Here is a 12,916-nt window from a genome sequence, read left to right on the forward strand (position 1 = left end):
TGTCTGTACCCAACAGGAAAGCAAACTACTTTGAGTTCTGCACTCTCCTATCAGAAGAAACTTATTGTTTCAAAACACAGATGCTTTACAAGAGAAAGTTGTGTGGTGCCTGACATGCTGAGGGCAATAAATTGTCTAGCTGAGGATCAGACAAGCATGGTTGTATTGGCCTCAAATTTGTGCATGGTTCTCCTGGGTGCAAAGACACAATGCTATCCCCAGCAGCAAGCTTTATGTCTGCAGTGAACGCCAAATGAATTCATCACTACTGGACACTTTAAATGAAATGCTACTCCCCCATAAACACACAACAAGGCTTATAACATCATAATAAATGAAGATATAAATTTACGCAAATCGTAAAAAAGTAGTCTAATTAGGAATAAAAGCTTTATTTCTTTATGTTCGTCTAGCTCAAGCTCTCCTGATGCTAACCCAGTGATCACAGCAGCCAGTAAGGAAGCATTTTTCTGTAGCAGCTATAAGAGTCCCTGGGGTCTGGCTGCCTGGGCTCCAGGCCAACTTTGATAATGCAGCTGTCCAGCACTGACAAACCTCAGGAACTGCTGCCTCCCCTTTTGCCTGGGAGCCAGCCACTTGGCTTTGGTCTCTGAGCTTTGTTGCAGGTATGCCTGCAGCCAGTCTCATATGGCAGTGATTCTGGCCGTTATCCTAATCTGCTGGCTTGACCTTCTGGCTTGGCCCTGTCCCTATGGACTCTTGGCTGACCCTGGTTGCTGTTGCTGGACCTGTTCTGCTCTTCTCACTTGGTAACGTGTGAGTGCACCCTGCCAAGCGAGGTGGCTGGCCCTGCCTGCCTTGCTGTTAGCTTCACCTCCCGGCTTGCCATTTCCTTGCAGAGCATCCTGCCCTTGCTGTGAGAGATTCTGTATGGGCCCGCTAGTAGGACTCCTGAGGCGAGTCAAGGAATTGTCACGAAGACATACGAGGCATTTCCTGACTGTGCCAGGTGCCCAATATCTTCAATAAATAACTGATTTTCTAGCATTTTCCAGGAGCAAGCCTGGTACAGCTAACCACTCTCAGCCACTGGCCACACTTGCTGGTTGTTAGGACAACATAAAGATATCTGCATCTCCCTGATTCACTCCTAACAGGAAACTGAACTCGTTAGATCAAATGTGCCAGGTTGTGTTGTGCAAGAGCTAAGAAAGGTGAGTTACCCCAGGTAAAACATATAATATCTGTATAGGGGTCCAGTATGCTTTGGTATACACTCCTACATTGAGGTAAAGATGAGCTAATTCAAGTTACGGTGACCTTCTCTTCTTCTGGGTTAAACAACATGGAAATACTTTCAACTTGTTCCTACAACACACTGTTACTGTAGGTCAGGTAAATAGTACCAGAGGCTTCAGAAAAACTTGGATTTCTGAGCACAAGTTTTATAAAAGTTGTGTTGCACACCGGCTTGCAGTCACGGGGCTTTGGGTTAGCAGAATTTGTCTGTTGTTACTGATCTGCACCTGGTTGGTAGCAATTTCTCCAACCCATATATTTCATAGTTTAATCTTCTGTGGCTCAGAGCAATCGGTATATCAAGACCACTGACACAAAAGACTCAGCTTACTTATGTTTGAGTGAGAAATACTTTGAGTATTTGTACCAAACCTAAGGATTGAAATATTTCAGGTCACTTAATTGTGATTATTATTATTATTTTTACCTCAGTGTCTGTGTTGCTGCAAGCCTCAATGTTGCTGCTATTAGGGAAGTATTTTTCATCAGTTTCAACTGTCTGCCAGTAAAATCCATTTGGCACTGCAAATGCTTTCTCCACTGCCTGAAACACACAAATGATATTTCTTACCTCTATGTTATTTTGATCCCTCAAAATCAAGAGCTAGGAAAAAACATTATGTTAATTTTATGGCTAAAGAACATATAAGGATGCATATTCACGGATTAGAGTTATTAGCCCAGTGTTGTTCCCCTATCATTTGCCTTCCTGCATCTGTACCACCAACTCCAGTGAAATTATATCCCATGAATATGACTTTGCAGCTGCTTCCTGAGGGACTGAACCCTCCTAGGGTCCAACACAGTGGCCCTCCACATGGGGAGCAAACACTAACATGAACAGGAGTCGCATACAAAAGGCACTGCAGAATCAGGCTCAGCAGCTTGAGACCCTGTTTCTCCATGATCATACTGGGCATCCAGCAGAAAAGAGCTTTGTCAAGCGAATGCTCTAATTAACCAACCAAACAGAGGGCAGGGAAAGAATTGCATGAATTTTTTATGTGCCTGTAACTAAAATAGGACATTTCTCCTGTGTTCATGTCACCACAAGTGGCACGTATCTGTAAGTCTTACTGTGCCACATACTCCTGAATAGGCAAAAGACTCTGGCATTTAGGTCACAGCGTTACAGAAATGTAGCATTTCCCAATCTCAGCACGTTATTCTGTTTCTCATACATTTTCTGGGCAGTCAAGCAAGCAACCTGTACAAGGGCAAGTTTAAGGATGTTGAAGGATGTGTCACTCATGAAAATCTGCTGTGACTTCATGCTTCGTAAGCAAGGCCATAGTCCAGGAAGGAATGCAGCTTTTGAAAGACCCATTTGCCAAGTTCTTTTTTGGGAAAAAGCGTTACTTGTAGCTACACTGATCTTGAGCATCCCAGAAATATGGGTGCATTTAGGCAGAGTGCACATTGGGCAGAATTCCCAATACAAAAAAAATTGTCCCGTTTGAGACATAGGCTCAGAAGGTGAAACCTGAGTATTTTCACTATTTGTAAGGTCTCTACTTTGACTTTCAGCAGTCATGAGTCTGTTCCCATCTCATGTGGTTTTATTCATATCCCAGAATAAAAAAAAAAAAAAAAAAAAGAGGAGTTGTATTTCAACATGGTCCCATCAAGACTTATTATGAATGGAAAATGTATTAATTGCATGAAGAAGTGTCCATTTTAGACTATGAGGTACATATAATGCTCTTTAAATGTGTAATCACAAAAGAGATTAGAGATTATTTTTTCACTGCTCGGCAAAAGGTATGAACTTCATATCATTCTATAAATGAAAAACAACATCTATGAAGTGAAATTTATTTCAATGATATTAAAATCCCTCTGACATCTGCCCTTTGTGTTTTCTCCTTCCTCTATTTTCTGTGCTTCATAAGGTATTTGCCTAAAAGCAGAACCAGGGATTTCACTTTTCACCTGGTTTCAGTCAGCACAACTACCCCAAACTGAGTGCTCTGACATCTCTCAAGGATTCACTCATTAAGTTTTGCAATTCACCGTCCACTAGCCTCCACATGTGATATTAAACATGGTTGCTGTGGAAAACATTAGAGGAAAAAAAAACACACATTGATTTAAGGAAGCAGAAGCTCCTCTTTTTTCCAATGTTTGCTGCCAGCTCCTGTGAACAACACTGGTGTGGTGCAGCGAGCACGGAGGGATCAGACAAGCCTTACAAACCAGGAATGCAGCAAGGCCCCAGGCTTCCATTCATTCAAGCTGTTCCTTGAGCAAACCTCAAGTCTGTGAGCTTCCAAGAAGGAAAAGAGGAGGGCCGAGGGTGGACAAACCAACTCCAGCCTGCATCACCATGGGAACCTTCACTACAACCATCCAGACGCAGAGGACACAAGCTGGGAAGTCCAAGGTAAAAAGCTGACCTTTACAAAGTGCCGTGGTGTAAGCTGCGGATCAGCTGCCATCCGAGGCAGCTTGGCCGGGCTCCCTCCCCACCAGAGCAGGGATCTGGCCACACCTATTAGGGAATCAAAGCCCATGGGAAATTGTTTCTATGATCTGTCAGATTCTGTTTTCTAGCAGCCACCCTGCATGTGATTTCACAAAGTAGCAGAAAATTAAGCTTGAAAAGCCTTAGATCTCCCAGAAAATCCTTTTTCTCATGGGTAAGAAAATACACATAGCTGGCTGCAACACAACGGCCTGTTTTGTTCAGTCCAGCCAAAATGTTCAAGTGGAAACTCCTGACACCACCCTCCCATGCAACACACAGGAAGAAAGCAACGTTCCCATGCGTTTAAGAGAACTGCATCAATTCAGTTGTTGTAATATTGAGATGAGCCCTGTTTGACAGGCACTGTACAGTGATCCTCCCCAGGTAGCTGAGTGACCTCACTCTTATTGAAATAATTTTGGTGATTCTGACACTCTTTAGCTTGAAGCTACTCTCTTATATTTGGTGGATAACACTACTTGCAGTGTTCCACAGCGAGAGACAAGGTAGGCATGAGAATTGTATTGGTTTCACCTCAGGGCTGGTTCTTCTCTTATGCCTCCGGCAATATTACAGTAGCTGTAAAGCTTCTGTGCAAACACAGCAGTTCAGAAAGTCTCTCCCAGGCTAGCTGATACATCATCTCTGAACGCTGACCTGTCCCTCCCTCCCCGAGCACTGTGCAGAATGGTAAAGAGGCAGGCCAGCCTTCAGTACCTACCGAAAATGCCTCCTCTGAAAGGCTCTGCAGAGCATTCCAATAATCTTCTATCTCATGGTGAAGGTGTTACAGTGGTGAGGAGAGGTACCCTGTGCTCATTGGCAGCTATAGCAGCCCCAGGATACTTTGACTTATGCTGTGACAGGCTCCAAAACCCCAGATCATTTAACCATGACCATTTCCACAAGCATCTCCCCCACCTCCTAATGTAATAAAATCGGGTTTCTCACAGCCCTTACATCTTCTTCATACACACTGCTGCTATCAGAGCAGGAAGGGAGGGGCACGTCTGTAACTTCCCATTTGTAGGTACTCTAAATTTTTATCAAAAAATATCTTTTTTTTTTTTTTTTTAAATGGGGAGACAAATTCTGATTTCTGTTATCTTAAAACAGTGGAAAAGAACGATTTACACCACAGCTAGGATCGAACACACATCATTTTTCAAACAGCATTAAAAAGAAACCCAGAGCCACTGCTTTGTTTCAGACAGCATTACTGAGATGAAGCCAGACAGTTATGGGAAGGAAATTCACAGCAGAACAAAAACATGTTGTAAAATACTGAGCAGAAACACGAATAAGCACATTTTAGAGAAGACTGGAGCTGTGTGCAGCAAAAACATGAGTCTAACTGTCATACAGAAATATGACCAAATCCAGTACCTCTTCTCGCTTACAGCATATTCTGTTCTCATTCCCGACAACAAAGGAATAGCTTTTGCTGTCAGATGATCTAAGAGAGTCTTTTAAGTTGCAACAAGTCTTCTAGACTGCTACCCAGCCACAGCAGGAAAACAGGAAGAATTTTTTACGTACTCCACAATCTCATCCCCTTGCACTCAAAGTGCTTTCTAACGCAAAGACTGGCTCAGCCATTATCACTAAGACAGCACCTAAATCCCTAGGAGATAGATGGTGCATCCCCTCCTACCTCCAAAGACAGCCCGTGAATCCGATACGTATATAACGTTCCAGCTCTACTGACCATGTCAGCAGCAGCGCAGGAAGCACTATTCTCATTCCAGCAAAGGCTTTGACATTAACATACAGGCAAGGCTCATGGCTAATGGGATATGCTCAATCATGCCGCTGAGTTAGAGTGCATTATCCTCAAACTTTCTCCTCTCTTCGCTGTCATAAACCCCAATGCATTAGTGCAGTGTTCCTTGTGGAATACAGATGAACACAAACTTGAGTTTGTTTTCTTCACACCTTTTCTTCATTCTGCATACTCCCTTCAGGTGACTGCAGATTTAGTGCAGGAAACATGCAAGCACAGTAGGAAGATCCCAGGTAGGGGAAAGTCTGGGGAGAGAGTGGGCTAATTCAGGACTTTGTCACTAAAAACGTGCAGTTCTGATGACTGTATTTCAGGCAGTTTGAAGATGCCTCTCGTTCCACTTGCACCCCTTTTGTATAAGCAAAGAGATATCCTAAAACACAGGAGAATCCTAAAACACAGGAGAATGGATGAGAGTAATTTCACAGAATCACAGAATTTCTAGGTTGGAAGAGACCTCAAGATCATCGAGTCCAACCTCTGACCTAACGCTAACAGTCCCCACTAAACCATATCCCTAAGCTCTACATCTAAACGTCTTTTGAAGACTTCCAGGGATGGTGACTCCACCACCTCCCTGGGCAGCCTGTTCCAATGCCTCACAACCCTTTCAGTAAAGAAGCTCTTTCCACCCATTCTGCCAATCATGCACAGCACTAATGGCAAAGCACATTAGCTTGATAGGTCTTTTAAACTGCTTGCTTCTGCAATAGTTAGCAATGGTCCCAATTTAAATACGTGCTACCAAACTTTGGGAAAAATGAACTATAATGGCCTACTCTTCCCTAAGCGAAGTCTTCATCTCCATACAAACTTAGGCAGACACCACTGTAGTCCCTTCTCCTTTAAGAAGGCTTGGGTTTTCTAGTTACAACTCCCAGTGACAACCCGAACTCCTGAGCCTCACTAAAATCAACAGCACAACAAAAAATCAACAGGACTCAGCTACAGCCAGGCTGTCACCACCTCCCCTCTGTCGCATGAAGATGGCTGAGATACAGCCATGCAGCTCCTCTGCTACGGAGTCATTGCTATAAACGCAGAGAGGAGGCCCCAGGACAAATGTCTCACCCACAGGTGACTCATCTCCATGCAGACTCATCAGTCCAATGACGTGTGATATGTACGTAAGTGCTCTCCCCAAAGCTGGAGGTACGGCTATCAGGCTGCCTAGCAGATGCAGGGTGCCAGACACATGGGCCCTTAGCATCAACTCAGGGAAAGATGAGACACAAGCAAGATTTGGAAAGCAAAGGACAGGATGAAGAGATCTTCTGGATTAGAACTTCAGCCGGGACTTAAACATGTGAGCTGTTGGGCTTAGGGGCCAGCGTGTGCCATGCTGCAAGTCTCAGCATCCTGCTGGCTCTCCCATTTGGGCACGCAGATGTGGAGGTGCTGTTCTGGGGGCTGGACCTCCCCACACGTGTCAGTCCAGCACTCCAATGCCCAGTTTAGCAGCTCAATGACCAAGTCCTTGATCAAGCTTGATCATTGGGCCTGAAGAGTGTCAGGTGAAAAGCTGATATGGAAGTAAGTTGCAGTTCTCTGAGCAAACCTCTTTAGCAGTGGAATTAAAAAGTTGTAGTAAAAGACAGTGGAAGATGCTGAAGCCACTCAGCATGGGTAAAGCCACGATACTCATCAGTGAGACATCAGAGCATTCAAACTCTACAGCTCAGCACGAGCTTGACAAGAAGACACTAAATTACAGATTCACAACTGTACATGCCCTGTGGGCTGTTTGTAGGGAGGGAAGCATTATGAAATAGAAATATTAAGGATTACTTCCACCTGTATCATGCCTTTTTTTTTTTCCCTTCCACTTCTCTAGAAAGTTCTGGTTCTGTTAGGAAATTTTAGTTTGGAAAGAGCTTCCTCACTTCTAGTCAGAAGTGAAGAATCCAAAAAGCTTCACTGCACGATCTGGCTCATTCCGCTGGGACACCTCAGTTTGTCAGATGGCTTTTTCTACTCTTGTTTTGAATGTTGCAAAAACATTGCTTCTGCTGCTTTTCCTGGGAGATTTTTCAATGTCTCTGAAGTTTCACATCAAGCAGCTTCCCTCTCGCCATGCTATTTGGAGAACAGGTGCATCCCAGGCAGGGTTTTAACCTACGTGCCTAAATTAGAAGGGTCACCCTGTGCACGCTGTCACTGGAAATGCTTCTCACTCCCGCTTGAAAGACTACGTACAGAGTTCAGGCACTCACATGTCCCCATTAGGTGCCTTAAAGTGCACAAAGTAACAAGCAAAGAATCCATGCCCACTTTTCCATAGCATGAAACAGTGATTTCTAATTTTCCTCAGCCATGCATTGCTCTTGTTCTACCTGGTTATTTCAGTCTTTGTTAAAAAAAAAAAGTTTGCAACTTTCAAGCTTGAATGCCTGTACACATAAAGCTCTTCTGGTAACATAGTCACCACCAACTTGCCAGCAGGAAAATCCCAAAAGTTTGCATTTGTGCTACAAAAACACCACATTAAAGAACTGCTGTACTTTCTGCAAGTCCCCTCCCACACATCAAACTTCCTGTTGGTTCAGCCTCCACTGTAAAGTCTTTTTGCAGCATTGAGTTGCAACATCAAGGCAAATTTGGTGCCCTGAATCCAGTTCTGGAATTCTCGTCCTTGCTTAGCCAAAACTGAATAAAAAAAATGGAGCTTTGCTTAAGTGAAAAGCAAAGAGGGAGCTTTGTGTAGACCTGCCTTCAATTAGTACTGTTGTCTCAAAAATAAATAAATAAACCCTAGCACCTGTGCTGGAAGCCAGGAGGGAAACTAAAGAATAAAGAAGGAGCAAGTAGGGAACTGATCACCAGGAGGTGCAACAAAAACAATTCTTTGGAGTTAAAAAAAATAAAATCATCTTCACTTCCATTTAGGGATGGAGTTTCCTTTCCCTGAAACCTTGCTGACATGATCACTCACCCAGTCCTGCTGTGCCCTGACTCCTCTTATCACGGAAGGTATCCGTACAGGCTGGGAATTCAACAAGATGCTCCGGGAAGCATGCAAAAAGATGTCAAGTGATAGATGGTGGGGCTGTACCGTTTGGGCAAGGGCCCCAGGGTACAGAGCACTGGAGAAAGTGCAGTACAAAAGCAGTGTGCCTTAATGAAACAAATTAGCAGAGGCAAAAAGCAACAGTGCTGGCTACAGGTTTCCCGTGTCCCTAGGGTTAATGCTTGCATCCTAAAGCTTAACAGCAGAGAGTACTTCCATGTTAAAATGAAGTTCTCTTTTTGCTGACAAGGAACACTGTAGTTAATGACTTCTACGGGGACCATGCCACTCCTAACCTAACCTGCGGTTTTAATGGCTGCTCTGTGAGTTTACTCTTCATGTCTAAAGTGAGTTACTGGAGGTTAATAGGCAGCATGCATAGTATTAATAAGAAAGCCTCAAAGAAAGATTGCAAGAGAAAAGCAATCTGTCTGGGGTTCAGAACAGACTGAAAAACGCTAGAACAATTGACTGAAAACAAGACCTTGGCTTAACCTTTAAGCACTTTGTTGAGTGTATTACAGAAACTGCTATCAATTGCTTGTAAAGCCGTACACAGAGCTTGGCAGCACACAAGCAGACGGCAGTTTTACCTGATGTTCCTCCTCCCTCCACTCCTACCCATTTGTTTCATCCACCCATCAGGACTTGGGTTTCAGACTAAGCTACCTGGAGCAAGAACTGTATGCCTTCTGTATTCACTGTATGCCTTTCCAAGGGATAGCAGCAGGTCCTTTGGTCAGCTCAGGTTTGCGTACACCACTCCAAAATCAAGTAAATAAAAAGCAAGTACGGATCACAGGCCCTGTGCAAAGTTTTCACACCGATGAAGTTAAAAAATGTGACACTGAATTTTCTGTGTAGAATTTATACTGGTTGTATTTTAATGACACTTGGGAACATTCTCAGTTGGTATCACTTTGTAAAGCTTCAGGCAGACAACAGGGTTAGCTGCTGCCTGCTGAGAGGCTGGCTCATTGCGCCTTGCTTAGGGAAGTCAGCCTTTCTGTTTAACTGCAAGACACATCTATTAAAAAGCCACAATACATCGTGGTCTCAGTGTAATTCAGGCCTGGGAACCTGGGTGGCACAGAGCATTTGAACTTAGGAAGAGAATGTGGCCTTTAAATTGACTTTCATTTTTCTATGGCATCAAGGCAAAGACCTACCCCCAGAAAGTGCCTGCTATCTTGCTGTTCAACTTCTAATGATTTATAATCCCCCTAATAGGGGATTTGCATAAAAGCCCTGACTGTTTCAAATGATGCCTTACTTTATGCCTTACAAGTATACAGCAGATTTATCTTTTACAAGTATGTCAGCCTGCTTTATTGCACTTGCCTGTACTTGAAAGCTACAGTGACTGCAAATCAACAATATTAAGCCTCCTTTTCCTTCAGAGAAGCGGGATAAACCTTGAGGCAAATTGCTGAGTGCACTGCTAAGCCCCTAAGCTTTCATGGCATTGATTCTCACATTGTAATAGTAATCCCCAAATCTGGTTGGGATTGCAGCAAAGTTCTCAAGCTACACTATTTTCAGAACTAAACTTTGTTGTGAACCAGAATTGCAGCCTTCACAATTCCCTGGAATTGTATCTCAAGTTTTTTTTTTTTGATGATTTAGAAATACTGGGAAAAAAACATGATCAATTAAAGGCTGGTGATGTCATGGGAAAGGAATAAGTGGAACATTCCCTCAAAAGGTATGGAAATCAGGTAGCATTCAGTGCTTCTTTGAAAAGCTGGGATAAATATTTACAGTAAAGTGGGAGAGGCAGTTATGTGCTTAGAGGCCTAAAAGCAATGTTTGATGCCCACAGGGAATAAACTCCCTGAGTAAGCCCAAGGTGTATGAATTCTTGTAACATTACATTCACTTGAATATCTGTTATGGAACACTTGCTAAACTGACAGAAGTGAAGAAGTTAATTATCATTCTATTTCCAGACAGCATGAGGTGAATGTTCCTACAGACTTCTCTAAGAAAGCAAGTTTAATCACTTGATTTTAAGTGGTGCTATGCCCTTGTAATCTCATGCACTTCAGTGGAAAATCAACACTGCTTTGAAGAATTTATTTTCAAACAGAGTTTAAATGCTTAGCTAAACCAAATGAAAATACCTGTAACACAGGAAGAACAACAACTTCTACTGGACACGAGAAAAAAAATCAGAAGCTCAAGCATTTTTGTACAGTACCTGAGGATCAGGACTAACAGTAGTGATGCAACTCAGCAGGACAGAGGGAATTTCAGGAGCAAGTGGATATAGTTGGTTTTGGAAGCAATTGACCAGTTCAGGTCTCCACCAAATAACATCTGGAAGCCACGTACAGGATAGAAATTCAGTAATCCTCTGGTAAAAAATGGATATTCCTTGGAGATCTTCTTCAGTCTGCAAGAAGTCAACAATTAAAATGCATTGGTGATAGGCACTGCAGCTCGCTGTTCTGTGCTGCACTGTGTACCTGTAACAACTCTTTCTGCCTGCAACAATCCCAACCTCGTGCTTCACGCATCTGCCATACAACTGCACTTCAGTGTTCAAACCAAAATCTTAATTTAACACCTCTCAGCTTCCCAAACCATCACAACCTGCAGCCCTGCAACCAGAGCTTCTAAACTTGTCCTCTTACCCACAGAAAGCACACTCCTCCCACGATCCTGCTGTCACTCTGCAAAATCTCCACTTCCAGGACCAAAGACAGAACTGAAGGTCCCGATACTGGGTTTGTGACACCAGAGAGGGGACTTGAGGGCAGATGTTGTCTGCAACAGCCAGTTATGCCCACCAGCTGACTGTGTGATGTGCTCACACCATGGCCTGGGGACACGCTTCCATGTGGACTTGCCTCAAAAAACGCTTTGGTAAAGGGGCTGAGAAGATTAGCAGCATTGCCCTTCCACCACAGTCCTCGATACGCTTGGACAGCTGAGCTATAAAACCCCATCGCGGATGATAACTGGAGAGTTAACAGCAATCTTCGACTGGTAGCCAGACACTGGTATAAAATAACTGGCTCATGACACCTGACAGCCCACAGATACTGCTCCAAAGCACATTACATACATACATCCCTCTTCAAGAGGGAGACAAAACAGGCTGATACAATGAAACATACATTTGCAAAGGGTTTCATAGCGATAAAAATGAAAATATTTATTAATTTCAGGATTTTTAAAAGATTGATACTAACCTTAATATCGATATATTAATTTTGAACACTGCACTGCTAAATTACATTTTCCATCATTTAACCTCCCCTCTAAGCCCTTTGTTCTTTCACGTTTGTTCTTAATTAGTCAGATTTTCAGAGAACAAATTGGTGACCTCAATGAAACCCAATCAGAAATGAACAGAATTAGCAATTATGCGAAGCATCTTCTCCATATCCTCTATTACGGCACCTAGAAATTAGAACTCGAGCAGTAAAGGACTGAAAAAAAAAAAGCCCCAAATCTAATGACAGAGATCGTGAGCTCTTTTGAACCACCACGGAATTGTTAAGTGATCGAAGCATACAGGGAAGAACCATGCTGCTCTGCGTGGTGCTAGTGTGCCTAATTGGGAATGCTGAGTAGATTCTTAGAAAGCATGCTCTGTACAAACCTAATTCCCATCAGATATGCCTGTAAATGCAGCTTGTCGATCTGCATGCAGAAATTACAAGAGGTGTAAAAGCATTTGTTCTAACAACTCAAGAAACCAAAACCATGAAGGAATATTCAAATCTTTCCCACTTTTCTCAATTGTTTGGAAGGAGCACTGAAATAAAACGAGCAAAACCAAACCCCAAAAAAGGGATTAAAACACTGCAGAAGCACTTGATAGAGAAACAGATGTCATCATAATTGAATACACCACAAGTTAATCTGCTTAGGACAGGAGCTTTTCCTTGAGAAACCGTTATTATATTTGTAACCATATGAAAGACATAGATGGCAGTGAAGAAGCTAGTAAATAAAAAGTTGGTGGCTTACAGCTCTGTAATGTAGCTCATCTCCATTTACTAGTAACTGGAGAAAAACACCACAACAAGCAAAGAAACACCCCCAACCAACCAGCAGCACACTACAGCTACGTGAAAGCAGCAGGCTGTCTTGTTCCAGTTGCTGGTGATGAACTGTGCCCCAGCATTATTGGAGCTGTGATGCTAGGGCAGGCACCGAGCCACACAATCAAATACATCAAAGCCAATGAGACTGATGAACATGCTCAGGGTGTTCAGTCACACCAGGGGTGGGAATTATCAGTGAGGCAAGCTGGAGAAGGTGAAATCTTGCTCTCTTGATACAGATAGGTCCTCAGATTCTAGCAATCCAGTATCTGCTGTACAAATCATATTCATGTTACTATCAGAAGAAAATCCACAGACAACTGTCATTTTGCTGCTATCAC

At 43.1% G+C, this 12,916-nt stretch overlaps 1 protein-coding gene across 8 annotated transcripts in view; it reads right to left on the minus strand.

Annotated features, from left to right (window-relative positions):
* The window catches only part of DNAAF8 (dynein axonemal assembly factor 8), a 103,761-nt gene that overhangs the window by 54,395 nt on the left and 36,450 nt on the right, over positions 1–12,916 (minus strand). For all 8 annotated transcript variants that reach the window (XR_011803498.1, XM_072023718.1, XM_072023717.1 and 5 more), the window contains 2 exons: positions 10,718–10,912; positions 1,688–1,804 (listed from right to left, as the gene is read on the minus strand). Coding sequence is in view for 7 of the 8 variants with exons in the window: in XM_072023718.1 (XP_071879819.1) it covers positions 1,688–1,804; positions 10,718–10,912 (312 nt within the window). In the remaining variant the exon portion in view is untranslated. The remainder of the gene's footprint in view (positions 1–1,687; positions 1,805–10,717; positions 10,913–12,916) is intronic.

The sequence above is a fragment of the Anas platyrhynchos genome, chromosome 15 (genome assembly GCF_047663525.1).
Source record: "Anas platyrhynchos isolate ZD024472 breed Pekin duck chromosome 15, IASCAAS_PekinDuck_T2T, whole genome shotgun sequence".
Lineage (NCBI taxonomy): Eukaryota > Metazoa > Chordata > Aves > Anseriformes > Anatidae > Anas > Anas platyrhynchos.